This window comes from Orcinus orca, chromosome 1 (genome assembly GCF_937001465.1).
Source record: "Orcinus orca chromosome 1, mOrcOrc1.1, whole genome shotgun sequence".
NCBI lineage: Eukaryota > Metazoa > Chordata > Mammalia > Artiodactyla > Delphinidae > Orcinus > Orcinus orca.
This window is the reverse complement of record NC_064559.1, coordinates 208,571,675-208,589,869: the sequence shown is the minus strand read 5'-3', so window position 1 is coordinate 208,589,869 and position 18,195 is coordinate 208,571,675. Positions and strand designations below refer to the sequence as shown.

Genomic DNA, 18,195 nt, shown 5'->3' with positions numbered 1-18,195 from the left:
CTGTAATCACAGACTGTCAGCCCAGGATAACAGAGAGACACATTAAAACATCAGCCACGAGATATAAATCGTTATTCTATTATCTTTTATTGCAAAATGATGAAATAGTGACCACTTACAGCTGACAGGCAGTTGGACCAAGAGAGAATTATGTTTCCGTTTCCAAGACTCAAGAACTGTTTTAAAAAGGCCTGCTGTAAAGTCAAGTTTGTCATTATCTCACCTCTCATATGTACACCTGTGCATATCAGTTTTATGAACACTACCCACTTTTCCTCTTGGCAGTGAAACAAACACTGTCAGCTCTGATGCAAAGCAGCAACAAGCCTCCAGCTTAGAGGTCACCTTGAAATCCTTTGCCTGGAGGCGGGGGACCAGCTGCTTTTGGGACGGCCCACATGTGGACTCATGGCTGTTGCCTCTCCCTTTCCTTTACCACTGAAAACGATTATTCTGAGACCAAACCGACCACGGAGCCCCCTGGTCTGTCTCCAGAGAGCCCACTTTCACCAGGAGGGTCGGCCTTGGAAGCTCCGTGAATCACAAGGCGACACGAGGTCTGAGGGTCTCATCCCATCATTACTGCTGGTTAAGGACGGATGCTTTTCCAAACATCATTTATTGCCCCTCTAGTGTGGGCACAGCGCGTGCTAAAGAATTTCTAAGGAACCTAGAAAACGCAATCCAGCCCTCAAGAAGTTCCAAGTTCAAAGGTAAAGGCTAGATTAGGCAGGTAGAAAATGCACACCCTGCCCAGCGCCGACCAACTCGGAGGGTCGGTGGAAGCAAAACCCTCCTGGGATGAACCACACAATTCTGCAGCTTCAACCCGTGTGTGTGTGTGTGTGCATGTGTGTGTGTGTGTGTGTGTGTGTGTGTGTGTTTGGGGGGGGTCCCCAGGAGGGCCAAGTCACCTGGAACCCAGGCACTCCCCCACCCCCAGCCCCGTGGGCTTGGCCAGACATCTCAACCGCGGTCAAGCAGCACTGCAGACAAGCCCTCCAGCGTCAGGACGCCTCAAGGAGGCCGTGCAGGATGCTCGCAGATGCATGGGCTGCCACTGCACGATTAAAAGCTGGAGTCAAGCCCGTCCAATTACCTGCGAGAGAAGCCACGGGAGATGGCAGAGCGGGGCTCTGGCTCCCCCCGCATCACATCTCACTCAGCCACCCCTGACAAGGTGCCTCTCTGACAGGAGAAACAGATTAATAAATCACAGAAATGCTCCTGTCTTAATGCCTTCATCTTCAGACATACGGACACCGCTTTGCCTCGGGGCCCAGATTCCACTTTCGCCCACACGATCGGGCCTCAGAGGATGTGCCTTCCTGGAGAGGTTGCGGCCTCGCGTCGCCGGCCGCACCCCCGCCTGACCGGCCCTAAGTGACACGTGCTCTTCGGTCCCAGGCTGAGGCCAAGGCCACAGGAGAGAGGATCAGAAATTAAACTAGTGCCTTCCAAACCATTTTTTTTTAATAAACCTTTAATAGGATGTCTTCAGGAAGGTGACTATATCACAAATCCTTCCTGCAGCCAACATCTGCCAGCTCAACCTTCCACTTGAGGCTCAGAGCAGTTTCCTGCACACAAGCCACCACAAGACTGAGCGCTCCAAGCACGGTGAACCCGCCAAGCAAAGTTGCCAAGCATCTGGGAAGATGCAAAATCTCTAATTCCAAAGTCAGAAGCTTCCGCTCATCCGGGGTGGGGTCCACCATTATCCACAGGAAGGGACACAGCCCTGGAGACGGCCCCCCGCCAAGAGAACTATCTGGCTCAAAGCGTCCGCGGAGCCAGGGTTGACAGGCCCCGATCTACAGTGACAACGCAAACCCCACCACGGCTGAAACGACCACACACCATCTCACCCATCCGGGCACGTCCAGCTCCTAATGTAACAGAGCCTGGCACAGAGCGGACCCCCAGCCAGTGTTTGCTGAGTGAACACCTACTGCTCCCTGGGCGCCTGTCTGGGAAGAACCTACTGTTTACACTCCGGACCCTTAGGAGATGGGCGCTGCTGTCCCTCACGATGAATTCAGAGTCAGGAGTTTAAACAACTGGCCTAAGACCCCACAGGAGTAAGTGACGGAGCAGGACTCAGCCCTTGTCCCCCTACATCAGATCCCACCCCCGAGGCCAAGGCCTGTCCTGCTCCCGCCTGGAGAACGATGACTTGGCTTATTCAGAAACAGCAAACCCAGTTACAGCCCGAAGCAAAAATACGCCCCCAGGAGACTGTGATGAACACAACAGCATAAGCTGACAAATTCAGAGCTTTCTATTGTCCCCACGTGGTAGACAGTTAAATCACCACACAGTACAACTAAATCCCACTGCTGGAAACATCACGGAGAGATATCCTTTGCCCTTCTATTCACTCACTCATTTCTATCCCCTTCCTACCACCGTCCATTCCTGGCTTGGTGTCCCCAAGGACTGGTTTCTGTTGAGCTGGAGAGGAGAGAAGCCCTCCTCGGGTGACACGGTTGAGGCCAGGCTCTCTCCGTAGAGACGGTGCCCGGGAGTGACACTGGATTCCTGCTTTGCAGACTGTTTGCATCAGGAGCAGCTCCTGGAACATGTGAGAGGTGTAAGGAGAGGGTAAGGCACGTTCAAGAACCCGGAGATTAACCAAGGCACGGCAGAGCCTCCCAGAGTTTCGTTTGGACATGCTGACATTCCCTGACAGCCTCCACTTTTTTTTTTTTAATTTTATTGAAGTATAGTTGATTTACAATGTTGTGTTCATTTCTGCTGTACAACAAAGTGATTCAGTTATACATATATACACATTCCTTTTTATATTCTTTTCCCTTATGGTTTATCACAGGGTATTGAATATAGCTCCCTGTGCTACACATTAGGACCTTGCTGTTTATCCATTCTATATACAATAGTTTGCACCTACCAACCGCCAACTCCCAATCCTTCCCTCCCCCACATCTCCCCCTTGGCAACCACAGGTCTGTTCTCTGTGTCTGTGAGTCTGTATCTGGTTCGTAGATAAGTTCACTTGTGTCCTATTTTAGATTCCACATATAAGCGACATCATATAATATTTGTCTGTCTCTGTCTGACTTACTTCACTCAGTACGATCATCTCCAGGTCCATCCATGTTGCTGCAAATGGCATGATTTCATTCTTTTTGATGGACAGCCTCCACTTTTAAAGGGAGTCACCTCACTCTCATTACTCTGATGAACAAGCACGTTCAGCAGCTGGTTGCTCTCGGTTGGCGATGGGACGAGGAAGCAGCCCAATTACCTGTGTCTCCCGGAGGCCAGGGATCCGCCTGTGACTTCAGCAACACCTCGGGCTGTGATGGGCTCAGGAGGAACCATCTCCTGGTCCGGGTTCCGGCTGCCTGTGAAGAACCACTAGGATTCCTGCCAGTCATTTGCATACAATAAATAAAGGAGGAGAAATGAGCCTGTCCCTGAAAGGCTGAGCATGGTTAGTTAAGGAAAGAATCTAAGGGAGAATTATGTCCATCTCAGAAAGAAAGTGTAGGAACTGCACGGTACTTTGGCCTCTCGGATTTTTTTTTTTTTTAACTTATCTATTTATTTTTGGCTGTGTTGGGTCTTCGTTTCTGTGCGAGGGCTTTCTCTAGTTGCGGCGAGTGGGGTCCACTCTTCATCGCGGTGCGCGGGCCTCTCGCTATCACGGCCTCTCGTTGAGGAGCACAGGCTCCAGACGCGCAGGCTCAGTAGTTGCGGCTCACGGGCTTAGTTGCTCCGCGGCATGTGGGATCTTCCCAGACCAGGGCTCGAACCCGTGTCCCCTGCATTGGCAGGCAGACTCTCAACCACTGCGCCACCAGGGAAGCCCCCCGGATTATTTTTTAAAGATATCTTTTGAGAGGTTGAATGAATGATCAACCGTCTCAGTGCAAGTGAAGGGCAATTACTCTCCACCGAGGACGGTCTCGAAGGAGAGCACCTAATTCTGAGTCAGAGCTGAGAGGCCCGGAGCTGGTCCCCTGGGCTCCGCCAGGCAGAGCCGAGAGGCTGGGACAAGAGGGGATCTGAGCGCAGCATGAGGAATTCATCACTCACAGAAAGAAACACCCAGCTCGGGCTCAAGGAAGGACTTCTTTTTTCCCAAGTCTTTCCTCAGGACGTTGTTTGCAAAGTAATAAAACAACATCTTCTTTCAGGGCTGCATATTACAGTGACAACTCAATCAAAACCCAGAGCCCACGCGGCTGATTCAGGAATCCACGTGTAGGCGGGACAGCCACGTCGATTCCAAAGATGGTCCCCTGCTACTGGCAGCTGGCAACCTCCCGTCGTATCACCCCCAAGCCACGGCTGATCGGCAGGACCAGGAAAACCCAGGCAATTAGTAAAATCAGAAGAAGATCATCACCAAATTTCAGAATCACTTCAAAAAAGGGCAAATTAAAAAAAAAAAAAAAAAAAAAAAAAAGGGCAAATTGTGTTTCTCTCTATTCCCATAGGTATGGACGCAGAGTTTTGCTCAGATGATGAGACCGCAGAACCAGTCCCTCCTGCCTATCTAGGCCACCTTGGGAACGCTCCACACTTCATGTAAACACGTACATACACGTATGCACGCAGGTACACACACACACAGAGCGAAGGGGGATTCTCTTTAGTTAACTAAACTCTGAACGTCAAGGGTGGGAGGAAAGCGCTGGGCAAGGAGGATGCCGCCGAGTGGCGCATCAGGATGGGTGTTCCTGGGGCACCACTGGCCTCTGCTGCTCGCCTTGGGCATAGCAGCTGGAGCACAGCTCTTCCCTGAGCAATTCCGTGGCTCTGACACCAGCTCCCAACCAGAAATGCTCTGTTCACCCACACCAGCCTTGCTGCGATCTCCACTTCAGTAACTAAGGCTGAAGGGTGCAGATTCTTCCAGAAACATTGAGGGCTGTGGTCCTCCCTAACACACGGCCCCGTCCCCATGCCCCACTCGGCAGAACACGAACGATGGAGCGGCACTCGGCTCCCACAGCTCAGGTGAGACCTGAACTGTGAGCTGAAAAGGCCTGAGACCCACGGCTCCCAGGACACGGGGACACACGAGAAGCCCTCTCAGGCACGGACGCTAAACCCTGGACGAGTCCAGAAGGGGGAGCGGCAGCTCTGAAGGCTTCCTTGCAACGTGACCTCCACTCTGCAGGGCTCACAGTCACCCAGCTGGTGGCGGGACAGGGCAGGCCCTCCGGGCGTGGCCTGTCAAGGCTGTGACAGCCACTGCCACGGGGAAAGCCAAGGGGAAAGCCACGGAGGGAGGGCTCATCTCGGGACCCCAGTGGCGGCAAAGTGCTGCTGTGCTGACTTCAGAGCATAACCATCCCCTCGACACGGCAGCGCTTCCAAACGGAGCCTGCAGGGCCCCTCCGATGCCTGGGGTGAAAACAAGGCCCGAGAACAATCCCTGCGGTCAAGGCGGGTGGCACTCACAGCCTCTGACCTGCCGGATTGCTCTTCAAGGCGGAGAGATGATCTACCGACCTCCAGAGGCGGATGGCGGGGACGAAACCACACCAAGGTGCTGGGAGCCAGCCTCTCCCGTGGAGACTCCCCAGGAGAGGACCCTGTGTCACCGTACTAACTGTCACCACACCGGGCTTCCCAGGGCCTGACTGTCCACGCAAGAAGGAGAATCCAAACAGCCCGGCCCTGGAAGGCTCCCAGCAACATCGGGGCCACCGCGCTCCTGCCCGGGCCTTGACCGCCCCAAGTCAGAGGCGTGAAGGCGACTCACTGCCTGAGCTGGGAGGGCACCCTAAGCAGCCGCCCACCGTCACTCCCCTGTTTACAACACGCGGCCTTTCTCTCCGGCCAGACTCTAAGGGGCACCTCACAGGCCGTCTGGCAGCCTGGACACCAGCCGCGGTCCTGGGCCGCAGGACACACGTACCCACGGCCTTATCTAATTTTCCTGACCTCCGGGGGCGGCGTCATCCTCTCCGGCACGTTCAGTAACAGGACCAGTCAGAATCAATCCACGCCGAGACATGGCATCCCGACTCTGGGTGACCGCCAAGTGCAGAGTCGCGACCCGGCGGCCTCACGACTGGGCCAGGACTGCCCCCCGCAGAAAAGGGCGGCTCGCTTGGTCTGGTTACGCACGGCGACCTCCCCCAGGATGGCCATGGTCACTGCCACCACCTCCATTATTCACTGTACTGTCACTTCCTGGGCTTCCCTGACTCTGTACGCACGGGAAGGATAACGCCAACACAGCACCGACCCTCCCGATACCCGTGACCGTCCCCTGCAGGACCCCGCTGCTGCAGTTCAGCTTGAAGCAGCGGCCGGGAAGAAGACCTCTGGGACACCTCCCACTCTTGAGGAAGAGCCCAGTGTCCCTAGGAAGGCCCTGCCCAGCCAGCCCGCCAAGCCCACCCTCGGCTGCCTCCCCACGCCTCCCTCCCCCACCCCCGGGCACGTGCGGGGCCTGCCCTGCTTGCGGCACCTGCTGCCCTGCTCGTCCCGGGGCTGGGTCCCTCCTCATCCTGGGGCCCAGCTCGCAGAGGTCTGCCTGCAGCACACCTCCCTTCTTCTTCAGGGCAGCAACTGTCGGTCTCCTCCGAGAACCTATCACACCTGCACCTGCTCTGTCACCTGCCTGGGTGTGTCGTCCCAGCAGACTGCAAGTTGTCCGGGGTGAGAACCACGCCAGGCCCGTCCACCCGGCATCATCGCCCCGGCGCCCGGCACGATGGCCAGCAGACAGCAGGCGATGGAGGGATGTTTGTGAATTTGGTGCAGCTGAACGAAGATGGAAAACCCTGTCTGCGGGGCGGCCAGACACAGCTACGTGGGCAAAATCGTGTCACCAACTGATGCCAACGCGAGCACCCCGTCTGCAGGCAGAGGCAGGGGCTCCGGGCTCTGCTACCTTCTACCTGGGTAAGTCACTTTACTGCTAGGTCTCAAGTTGCTCATTTTAAACAAAACAAAAGAAGAAGAAGAAACGAAAAAGAAAGAAAAAGAAGGGGAGAGGAAAAGTAGGGGAGTCAGCTGAGATGGATAGTTTCCTAACTTTGTTCCAAAAGCTGCAAGGTTCCGTGAAGGGGACGAAAGCCCCTCATGTGTCCCCCCCACTCCCAGCTGAACCGCTCAGGGCGTGTGGCTTCCACCCAAGATTCCGTCTGGAAACAGGGGCCGGCGCCAGGACGAGCTTTGGAGGGCTGGGCCCACTGCTCAGGGGCGTTCCTGGGCTCTGGGACACGCTGGCGGCGCCCCCAGGTCCACTGTACCCCGCACGCCCACCTGCTGCCCCGCCCACCTCACTGAAGTCGATCCTGGGTGGCTGCCTGCAGAGCGGCTCCAGGGGCCTCGCCGGGCTCTTCCACGTCCTCCCGAAGAAGTGTCGGTAGGTCACGTCAAAGAGGGACACTCGCAGGTGGCAGCCCACCTCCGACAGCACCTCCAGCACAGCCTAGGAGACAGAGGGACGGCCCTGAAGGGTCCTCAAGGTCACGAGCCTCCCAGCAAGTGCTGACGGACCATCCACGGAGAACTGGGCCACTCAGCGTCCATCCCCCAGTTTAGGTCTCAGTTCCTTTCAGGGAACTACCTCTCTCCCACGGCCCATGGTCCTGGTGAGGTTATGAGTCCAAGTACACGGGCCTCCCCTGGCCAACCAGAGGCTGGAGTCTCTGGGCCCAGACACAGGCTGGAGACTCACCCAGAAGCAACGAGACACAAGAGGCCAGAGCTGCAGAGACAGACACACATGATGCCATGTGGAGCCAAGAAAGAACAAGTCCAGGTGACACCACGTGAGAGTCTGGATCAAGGCACACCTGAAGCTTATGCTAACTATGGGTTTGTCTTTATGTGAGTTAACAAATTACCTCAAGCTTAAGCTACTTTGCATGGTTTTCTGTGTTCTGTTTTACCCTTTACATCCTGATAGAACCACAAACTAAAAACTCAACTTGCCAGAATTATTTGGGGGTGGTGCTGGGGTGTGAGCAAAAGAAAAGCAGATCTTTGAGAACTGAGAAGTCATGGCCACAAATACAGACAAGGCACCAGATGCTGTAAAGACCAGCCCTTTCCCCACAGCAGCACCGCGTACCGCAGTGAGGCTCTGCTGGGCCTTTAGCTCCTCCAGGAACGTGGGGGTCCCACCACCCTAACGAATGAGAACGGCTCCCAGGACCTAAACTGCCTGTACAGAGTGATTTACGCTGAATGCCTGCTCTCCTTCTGGGACTCTGGAATCTTGGTACGTGCTAGGCAGAGGGTATCTACACGACCAGCTCCCGAGAAGCCCTGAGGTTTTTAGAGCCTGTGGGCACTGAGTCTCTAACGAGCTTCCCTGGTTGACAGCATTTCACAGGTGTTGTCGCAGCCTGTTGCTGAGGGAATGAAGTGTGTCCTGGGGGATTCCCATGGCAGATGACCCCGGAAGCTCACGCCCGTCTCCCCCCATATGCCTTTGGCTTGGCTCATCCTACTCGGTAATTTCTCACTGAAATAAATCTGTCCTCTGAGGATGACTATGTGCTGAATCATGTCAAATCCTCCTGAACCCGGGGGGTGCCTCTGGGGGCTCCCGACATAGGTGCACACACACATTTAGGACCGTCACGTCTTCCTGACTGACATCATCGCTGTGCAATGTCCCTTTATCTCTAGGGATATGCTTCGCCTTTGTCTGATATTAGTACAGCCACAAAGCTCTCTTATGCTTAGTGTTTACACGGCCTTTTTTCCATCCTTTTCCTTTCATACATATGGTCTGAAGACATACACTTTAGGTTTACAGTGTGATTTTTTATGAACAACTTATAATTGGGTTTTAAGTGAAAACTTTAAATGTGTGACTCGACATCACGAAACCACTTGTAGGAATCATTCCACAGACATATGTGTGCATTTTTTTTAAACGATGTCCATGAAGTTACGCATTGTAGCCATGTCTGTAAGAGCAAACCCCTGGAGGGAGTCCAACGGGTCATCAGCAAGGGCCTAATGAACGGATGACAGGTCATCCACACAGGAAAAGCTATGCTGTCTTAAGAAAGAGTCAGAAATTCTTCACGGAATGACATGAACAATCTATAACACATATTGTTAAGAATATTTTTAAGATATAGAACAGAATATAAGCTATCATTTATGTTAAAAAAAAAAGGAAAAATACATACAACTGTATTTATCTGTTGTATTTGCTTAGAATTTCCAGAAAGTTGTACAGAAAACAGGTTAACACTGGCTGTATCTAGGGTGGGACACTGGGTGCCTTGGGGACTTCATGGGACAATACACTTTCCCTGTGCACCCTTGTGAATTTTGAACTATGGGAATTACCTTTTCAAAAACAAATTAAAATGAATTAATAAAGTAAAATGGGAAAATGAATAAAATCTCCTTTGCAAAATTCCTGCTGTCCACTATCTTGTGAGCTCCTGGAAGGCCAGGAGACTGCTGGAGCCGGTCTCCCTAGGTTGGAGTCCCAGCTGGCCGGCTGGAGCTGTGTCACCCTGGGCAACCAAGGTCACCTCTCTCGGGTTGCCTCCTCTTCTGTAAAACAGGGGTAATGATGCTACCTACATCTTGGGGTTGTCATGAGGATGAAGTGAACTAACACAAGTAAAGCGCTAAGAAGTAAAGTGGTAAGAGCAGTAATCACCACAGTACCTAACCCAGTGGCAAGCACACGGCAGGTGCTCAATCAAAGGGCTCGAAGTGATGATGCAGGACGGATGCGAGTGATTTAATAATAGACCCAGCGCTCCGACAGCTTTGCGTGCCTGGAGAACGACCCTGCCAGCTGCAGAGGAAGAAGATACGGTCTTGCCAAGCCACGTGCTCACACTGGCAGGGCTGGATCCTTCCTGTGCGTCCCCCCGGGGCACTGGGCCTCCCTAGGACCATCCAATCCTGTGGGTGGTCTGAGGAGGCACAGACGCGCCAGCTTCTCCAGCAGGTCCCCTGGCAGCTGGAGGGCACAGGTGGACGCAGAGCCATAGAGCAAGGGCCTGAATGTGCAAAGGCGGTGGTACCTCCCAGGCACATCTCCCAGGATGCCCAGAGCTCCGCCCCTGCTATTCTGACTGCCAGGCTGAAAGCCGGCCATGCTGAGCCATGCACAAGGCCGCCTCTTGCAAACAACCTGGTCAGGAAATAACCCAGGAACTAGAATTACCTGGGTTTTTACATTGCTCCACTGTAGGCAAAAAAAGCCTTTTAGCCAGGGCCAAAAGTGCTGACCGAGTCGCTGAATCACAAATCCTCTTTGCTGATGGACCACTTTACCTCTGAGTACTGCCAAGGCCCGGGGTGATGGGTACAGTACAAGACTCAAATAAACATGTGAAAATCAATACCATCTCAGGTGAGAGCAGTGGCAGCATGCGTTTGACAGTAAAGAACCAATTTCTTTACCTGCTTAATGAGCGGGCCATCGAGCCACTTCAGGACGCACTGAAATGCCGTCGACTCCTTTAGAGGCTGGCGTGCTCTCTGTGTGTGGGGAGGGACCAGCAGGTTTTGGTCAAAGATCCTGTGCCACTCGTGCATTCTGCCGGTCTGAGGGTCACTGGGGGCCTCTAGGACTACCTGCGGCATTCATGTTCAAATAAAGAAAAGAGTTATGAGGGCCACAGTTCTTAGAGCAGTTCTGAAAGTTTCCAACCTCCCGGGAACCCCAGGGAAACCACCACCCCTGCAACCCACACTCTGCCATCCCACCCTCTAGCCCCCCAGTGCAGCAGACTGGTGCCCACGCCACCTTCCCCTGGCCAACCAGAGCATACTTATCCCGGTCTCAGTGACTGATTTAGGGACCGGCACGTGCTTTGTCCAGCTGTGGAGGTCGAGCCCTGCACAAGGGCACCAGGCCTCGGGAACCAGGGCTGTCTTAGAGTGGCTTGGGGCACATGACCCACTCAGAGCCAACGAGATATGATCTCAGAGCTTCTGCTGGTTCTGTTAGGAGAAGGAAACACTCTTTTCTGTGGCCTTCGGAGCAGAGAGGTCATCAGCCTGAAGCTGCCCCGGGCACCACAGGAGCAGCTACCTTGAGACACATACAAAAAGGCAGGCAGAGCAGGAGCAAGGCCAGCGGGTCCAGACGTCATCACGAGAGCCCTGGCTCAAGGGGCCCCTGAAGTCCGGCACCCAAGACAGCTGAGCTACATGCAGTCTTGCTGGTGAAGCCAGGTGGGGACAGCTTTTGAGTGCTCTGGGCGTCTTGGCAACCTGGCTCAATAAGGATGCTACCCACCTTCCAGCAGACAGGGATCTGAACCTTCTCGAGAGACTGTCTTCAGCTGACACAGAATCATAAGCTCTTGGCCTTGAACAGAGGCCATATGCTGTATGCTAAAATGGCAAGCAAGAAGGCACGGGCTTTGATCTTCTAAGACAGCAGTTTTCTGAACGTGGTTCCCAAACCCCTGAGGTTGCCCAAGGTGGTCAAGGGCTCCACAGGGTCAAAGCTATTTTCATAACCTCCAGATGCCACTTGCCTCTTTCACTGGGTTGGCATTGGCGCCGGTGGCGCCGAGGCAACGGTGGGTGAAGCTGCATTATGCCCCGAGGCAAACGGCACCGCACCCCACGAGCCATCCTGGGTTCTTCCCCTCTCAGGGCACAAAGTCCAACAGCTTCACCTAAGCATGTCCTTGGGGAAGCTGTGAAAACTATGGATTTTATGACGTCTTGACCCTTGAGGATGCGTGCTTTTAACACTCTGTGATGAAACGGGAAATACACGAAAAGCATTTCTGCTGCCAGATGAAAGACAACGGTCACCCCAGGGTAAGCCGGGCGTGATCGCTGTTCTGCGAGCTGAACTAGCTCCTTCTTTCACTCAGCAACACCACTCTCACTAAAAGAACGGCTGAGACAAACCATGGTTTTTCAGACTTGGGTGCTGTGTAGACAATCTCTCAGACGTGAACAAAATGAACCTGTCACTGCAAGGAAACCTCATCAAAAAAATTGAGCTTTCAGGCAAAATTCAGAATTGGGAAAATCTGTACCCTCCACTGTGAGCCAGACAGCTGCATACTTCTTTAAAGACTTGCCTGACGAGATGGGTAGTGCCGGCAACGAAAGGGATCTTTTGAAATTGTGTGATTAGATGTGTCAATATCTGGAAGATCTGCCTCCCTCAGAAGCAGTATTTTCTGAGTGAACAAGCACAGTGATATGAAATTCTGCATGGATGAAAGATCCACCCGAACACTGTGAAAGTTCAGGAACAGGGTGTCAGACTGCACGCAAGAAACCCACAAGAAACAACCGCTTGTGGATTTGGGTACAGCACCAAAGCAGGAGACCCCCAGTTCTCTAAGGGCCTCCTCCCTCATCAGGGTGAGGCTGGATTTCCTTCAGACTTCAGCCGAAATGACCCATCACAACAGAGAAGCCCGTACCAGACCAAGCAGTCCTCAGTGGTGTGTCAGCAGGACGTTAAAGGGATTCGCAAACAAGCAAAACAACCCCACAGTTCTTGCTCATGTTTTTGTTTCGGAAAACACAATTGGCTTTCATTAAAAAACTACATCTTTATGTCAACATGTAACAGGTCTACCGTTTTTAAATGAATTAATAACACTGTAGATGCTTCTCAATAACAAATATTGGTAGCGGTCACTCAAGTTTTAAAGTTATTTGGAGTCTGAAATCATGTTTTAAAGCATAAAGGGATCTGACACTCAAAAGCTGGAAAAGGGCTGTTCTACAGGAAGCCAAAATTCGAGTCTTCGGGCAGCAGGCCCACCCTCCACGCTCACAGGCTGTGCTGGGAATGCAGGGGGCCTGGGAGGCACGGATGTGACCGCCCCCCTCCCACACCCTGCGGGCCTCAGGGTGGGGCCCAGCCCCCCACTGGAATGCCACTCCCACCCGGCACCCCCTCGGGCGGGCACACCCCTCGGCCTCCAGATCCGGACTGTATAAACAGGAAGGCGCGCACTTTGGTTAGTTTGGGGTTTCTTCCTTTGTAGGTTACATTTGTCTACTCAATATCCCTTGTTTTGTGGAACAGCCCTCCCAGAACCCATGACGCACACTGGGTGTGTCTTCCCTGGGACTCCAGCCACGCTGCCCTCTGGACAGGCTGTCTCTCCCCCAGGCCAGGAGCTGCCCAGGCCGGCCTGGAGCCCCAGGGGCCACCCTGCCACCCCAGGGAGAGCCTAAGGTAAGAGGCCAGCCCAGGGGAAGCTGGTGGAGATGGAGGGTGGCGGGGATGGCCCTGCCGGCAGGACCCAGACCTCCAGGTGGAGAAAGCCTGATGGAAGGCAGCCCCACCCCAACCAGAGCTGAGTTACAGGAGCCGTAAAGGCCTGTGGCGGCTAAATAACGGCCCCCGAAGACGTCCCCAACCCAATCCTCAGAACCGATGATTATTGGCCTTCACGTGGCAAAAGGAACTTTGTGGGCGTGATCAGGTTAGAGACCATGAGATGGGGAGAGCACCCGGATTATGCAGGTGGGCCTGAAATCGTCACAAGGGTCCTGATGAGGGAGAGGCAGGGGGGTCAGAGAAAAGGCCAGGCGGGGCAGAAGCGGGAGAGACGTGAAGACGGAGGGAGGGACCCCAAGCCGAGGAACGCAGGGGCCTCTAGAAGCTGGAGAAAGCAAGGAACCCGATTCTCCCTAGAGCCTCCAGAAGGATCACAGCCCTGCCGGCACCTTGGCTTTATCCCAGTGAGACTGATTGCGGACTTCTAACCTTCAGAACTGAAAGAAGATAAATTGTTTTCGGTCCCCCGGTTTGTGGTAATTCGTTACAGAAGCCACAGGAACGCATACAGGTGTCCATGACCTGTAAGCAGAAGAGGTCTGACCAACACCCAGCAGGCCTCTGACCGCTTGTCACCTGTCTTGTACTGATCTGCTCACTGGCCCACTGCTTGCAGAAGGGAACCTACTGTCCCGTGGCCGTGGTACCAGGCTGTCCACCAGGACTCATCAAATTCAATCATGAAATTTAAGTTTCAGTAAACTTGACTCCCAAACATTTGTCTTTCAGGAAAATGTGCTTTTCTCCTTGACATTAGTTATAAAACTGGGAGGTTTGTTCTTAGAAAGCGAGTGCATATCTACAGGGAAGCCCTTCCTACCTCGGGAGCACAAGCAAAGCACACGCGGCAGGGTGTCCTCTAGAAGGGGCCCCCGCAGCCCCACAGCCTGCCCCGCGGGGTTTCCCGACCCAGGATGCAGCCTCCTTTGCAGGGCGCCCCAGACTTTGCTCCCGTGCCCCGGATACCTGAGCCAGTACCTCCCCGCGCTCCCCTGAGGGAAGTGGGACCCAGCACCACACTTGGCGGGGAGCTGCTACGGAGCCCTTCCACTACGGTCACCCGGGCAGGGGACACAAAACAGATGCCCCAGGCAGCACCAGCAGGAGATGCACCGGCACAAGAGGCAGCTGCTCGGAAAGGCAGGCCACCCAAAATCAAAGAACTGAGATGGACAGGTGCAGGCAGGCAGCAACATTCCAAGAGGGTGATGGAAGGGAGGGGACTCCTGAGACACAGCCTCCTGCGGGCGGGAGCCCAGACGGTCCCAGGGGCTCTGGGACACGCAGAGCGCTTGCGTTCCCCCAGCCCCCCACCCAGAACGGCTCTCAGCCAGTCCTCACTCCCGTCCACTGCGCGCTGCCGTTGCTTCAGTTGCTCCCGGACACCACGCCCGTGCCACCCACCAGGCCATCAGGCATACACCCCGGGGTGATTCCTCCTCTTCCTTGGGAAGTCAGACCAGGAGCTACCTCCATCTCCCACACAGGACGCTGTCACAGAAGGCACCCGCTCCACCAGGCTCCACCAGGCTATGGGGTCCCGGTCGCCCTGCAGGACTGAGCTCCATGAGGTCAAGACTACGCCCTCGGTGAAAACTTTTTTAGTGATTCAGCAAATCACTAAGTTATGCTGTGGAGGAATTAAGAAGGCTGCGGAGGAAGGGCAGAGGGGCCTTTGGGGCTAGATGAACAAAAAAGGGAAAACTGGGAGGGTCCCATGCTTTGAGCCCAAGAGAAGGGTACAGTGGGCTCTCCAGAGGGGAAATAAAGAAAAGGCACCAGCTTTCATTGAATCCTTATCATGAGCCAGGCACTCACAAACATCTTCATTTTCATTATTCCAACATCTCCGTAAGGTAAGTAACATTACTGTCCCCATCTTATAGATGTGGAAAGTGAAGCTCAGAGCCAGTCTGAAAGCACACAGCCAGTCACACTCACATCAAAGACATTATAGCTGGGCTTCCCTGGTGGCGCAGTGGTTGGGAGTCCGCCTGCCGATGCAGGGGATGCGGGTTCGTGCCCCGGTCCGGGAAGATCCCACATGCCACGGAGCGGCTGGGCCCGTGAGCCATGGCTGCTGAGCCTGCATGTCCCAAGCCTGTGCTCCACAACGGGAGAGGCCACAACAGTGAGAGGCCCGCGTACAGCAAAAAAAAAAAAAAAAAAAAAAGACATTATAGCCATGCCAGCCCTCTGCCTACCAAGGCCAGGAGAGGCAAAGGAGCAGAGGCCCTGAGGGCAAAGAGAGGGCACTGGTCCAGGACAGGGCTGATCCCCCCTCTCCTCTCAGACTTCTGGAAAGTCTTTTGCCCTCCAGGCGTCTGTTTTGCATCTACAAAAGGAGCGGCTATAAAGTTCCCTTGAGGTCTTTGCTTCTGCAGACCCGGTCAACAAATATTCACCAAGCACTCGTTCCGTCCCAGTCCACACACCATGAAGCGGACTGTCAAATGCCCTGTCTTCAAGAATCTAAATATCCAGTGGGACAAAAACAAGGGGGTGGAGATTGGTTCAAGATGGCGGAGTAGAAGGACATGCGCGCGCTCACTCCCTCTTGCGAGAGCACTGGAATCACAACTCACTGCTGAACAACCATCGACAGGAAGACACTGGAACTCACCAAAAAAGATACCCCACATCCAAAGACAAAGGAGAAGCCGCAATGAGACGGTAGGAGGGGCACAATCACAGTAAGATCAAATCCCATAACCACTGGGTGGGTGACTCACAAACTGGGGAACACTTACACCACAGAAGTCCACCCACTGGAGTGAAGGTTCCAAGCCCCACGTCAGGCTTCCCAACCTGGGGGTCCAGCAACGGGAGGAGGAATTCCCAGAGAATCAGACTTTGAAGGCTAGCGGGATGTGGTTGCAGGACTTCAAAACGACTGGGGGAAACAGAGACTCCACTCTTGGAGGACACACACAAAGTAGTGTGCGCATCGGGACCCAGGGGAAGGAGCAGTGACCCCAGCAGAGACTGAACCAGACCTACCTGCTAGTGTTGGAGGGTCTCCTGCCAAGGCAGGGGGCAGCTGTGGCTCACCGTGAGGACAAGGACACTGGCAGCAGTTCTGGGAAGTACTCCTTGGTGAGAGCCCTCCCGGAGTCTGCCATTAGCCCCACCAAAGACCAGGTAGGCTCCAGTGTTGGGTCGCCTCAGGCCAAATGACGTACGGGGGAACCCAGCCCCACCCATCAGCAGACAAGCAGATTATAGTTTTACTGAGCTCTGCCTACCAGAGCAACACCCAGCTCTAGCCACCACCAGTCCCTCCCATCAGGAAGCTTGCACAAGCCTCTTAGGTAGCCTCATCCACCAGAGGGCAGACAGCAGAAGCAAGAAGAACTACAATCCTGCAGCCTGTGGAACAAAAACCACATTCACAGAAAGAGAGACAAGATGAAAAGGCAGAGGGCTATGTACCAGATGAAGGAACCAGATGAAACCACAGGAAAACAACTAAATGAAGTGGAAAGAGGCAAGCTTCCAGAAAAAGAATTCAGAATAATGATAGTGAAGATGATCCAGGACCTCGGAAAAAGAATGGACGCAAAGATCGAGAAGATGCAAGAAATGTTTAACAAAGACCTAGAAGAATTAAAGGACAAACAAACAGAGATGAACAATACAATAACTGAAATGAAAACTACACCAGAAGGAATCAATAAGAGAATAACTGAGGCAGAAGAACGGATAAGTGACCTGGAAGACAGAATGGTGGAACTCACTGCCGGAGAACAGAATAATGAAAAGAAGTGAAGACAGCCTGAGAGACCTCTGGGACAACATTAAATGCACCAACATTTGCATTACAGGGGTCCCAGAAGGAGAAGAGAGAGAGAAAGGAACTGAGAAAATATTTGAAGAGATTATAGTCGAAAACTTCCCTAACATGGGAAAGGAAATAGCCACCCAAGTCCAGGAAGTGCAGAGAGTCCCAGGCAGGATGAACCCAACGAGAAACACACTGAGAGACATAGTAACCAAATTGACAAAAATTAAAGACAAAGGAAAATTATTAAAAGCAACAAGGGAAAAACTACACATACAAGGGAACTCCCATAAGGTTAACAGCTGATTTCTCAGCAGAAACTCTACAAGCCAGAAGGGAGTGGCACGATATATGTAAAGTGATGAAAGGGAAGAATCTACAACCAAGAATACTCTACCCGGCAAGATCTCACTCAGATTCGACAGAGCAATCAAAAGCTTTTCAGACAAGCAAAAGCTAAGAGAATTCAGCACCACCAAACCAGCTCTACAACAAATGCTAAAGGAACTGCTCTAAGTGGGAAACACAAGAGAACAAAAGGACCTACAAAAACAAACCCAAAACAATTAAGAAAATGTAATAGGCACATATATATCGATAATTACCTTAAATGTCAATGGATTAAATGCTCCAACCAAAAGACACAGGCTCACTGAATGGATTCAAAAACAAGACCCGTATATATGCTGTCTATAAAAGACACACTTCAGACCTAGGGACAGATACAGATTGAAAGTGAGGGGATGGATAAAGATATTCCATGCAAATGGAAATCAAAAGAAAGCTGGAGTAGCAATATTCATATCAGATAAAATAGACTTTAAAATACAGTATGTTACAAGAGACAAGGAAGGACACTACATAATGATCAAGGGATCAATCCAAGAAGAAGATATAACAATTATAAATATATATGCACCCAACATAGGAGAAGGTATAACAATTATAAATACATATGCACCCAACATATGCACTCAATACATAAGGCAAATGCTAACAGCTATAAAAGAGGAAATTGATGGTAACACAATAATAGTGGGGGACTTTAACACCTCACTTACACCAATGGACAGATCATCCACACAGAAAATAAGGAAACACAAGCTTTAAATGACACAATAGGCCAAATAGATTTAAGTTATATTTATAGGACATTCCATCC

General features: G+C 52.7%; 1 protein-coding gene across 31 annotated transcripts in view; it reads right to left on the bottom strand.

Moving 5' to 3' along the window:
• Window positions 1-18,195, bottom strand: part of NPHP4 (nephrocystin 4) — a 144,652-nt gene that overhangs the window by 121,707 nt on the left and 4,750 nt on the right. For 22 of the 31 annotated variants that reach the window (XR_004484647.2, XR_004484645.2, XR_004484646.2 and 19 more), the window contains 2 exons: window positions 10,384-10,557; window positions 7,271-7,423 (listed from right to left, as the gene is read on the bottom strand). Coding sequence is in view for 22 of the 31 variants with exons in the window: in XM_049706645.1 (XP_049562602.1) it covers window positions 7,271-7,423; window positions 10,384-10,518 (288 nt within the window). In the remaining 9 variants the exon portion in view is untranslated. Of the gene's footprint in view, window positions 1-2,385; window positions 3,737-7,270; window positions 7,424-9,636; window positions 9,770-10,383; window positions 10,558-18,195 lie in introns of those variants that run through there. The other 9 variants (XM_049706706.1, XM_049706715.1, XM_049706716.1 and 6 more) reach the window with 5 other exon arrangements.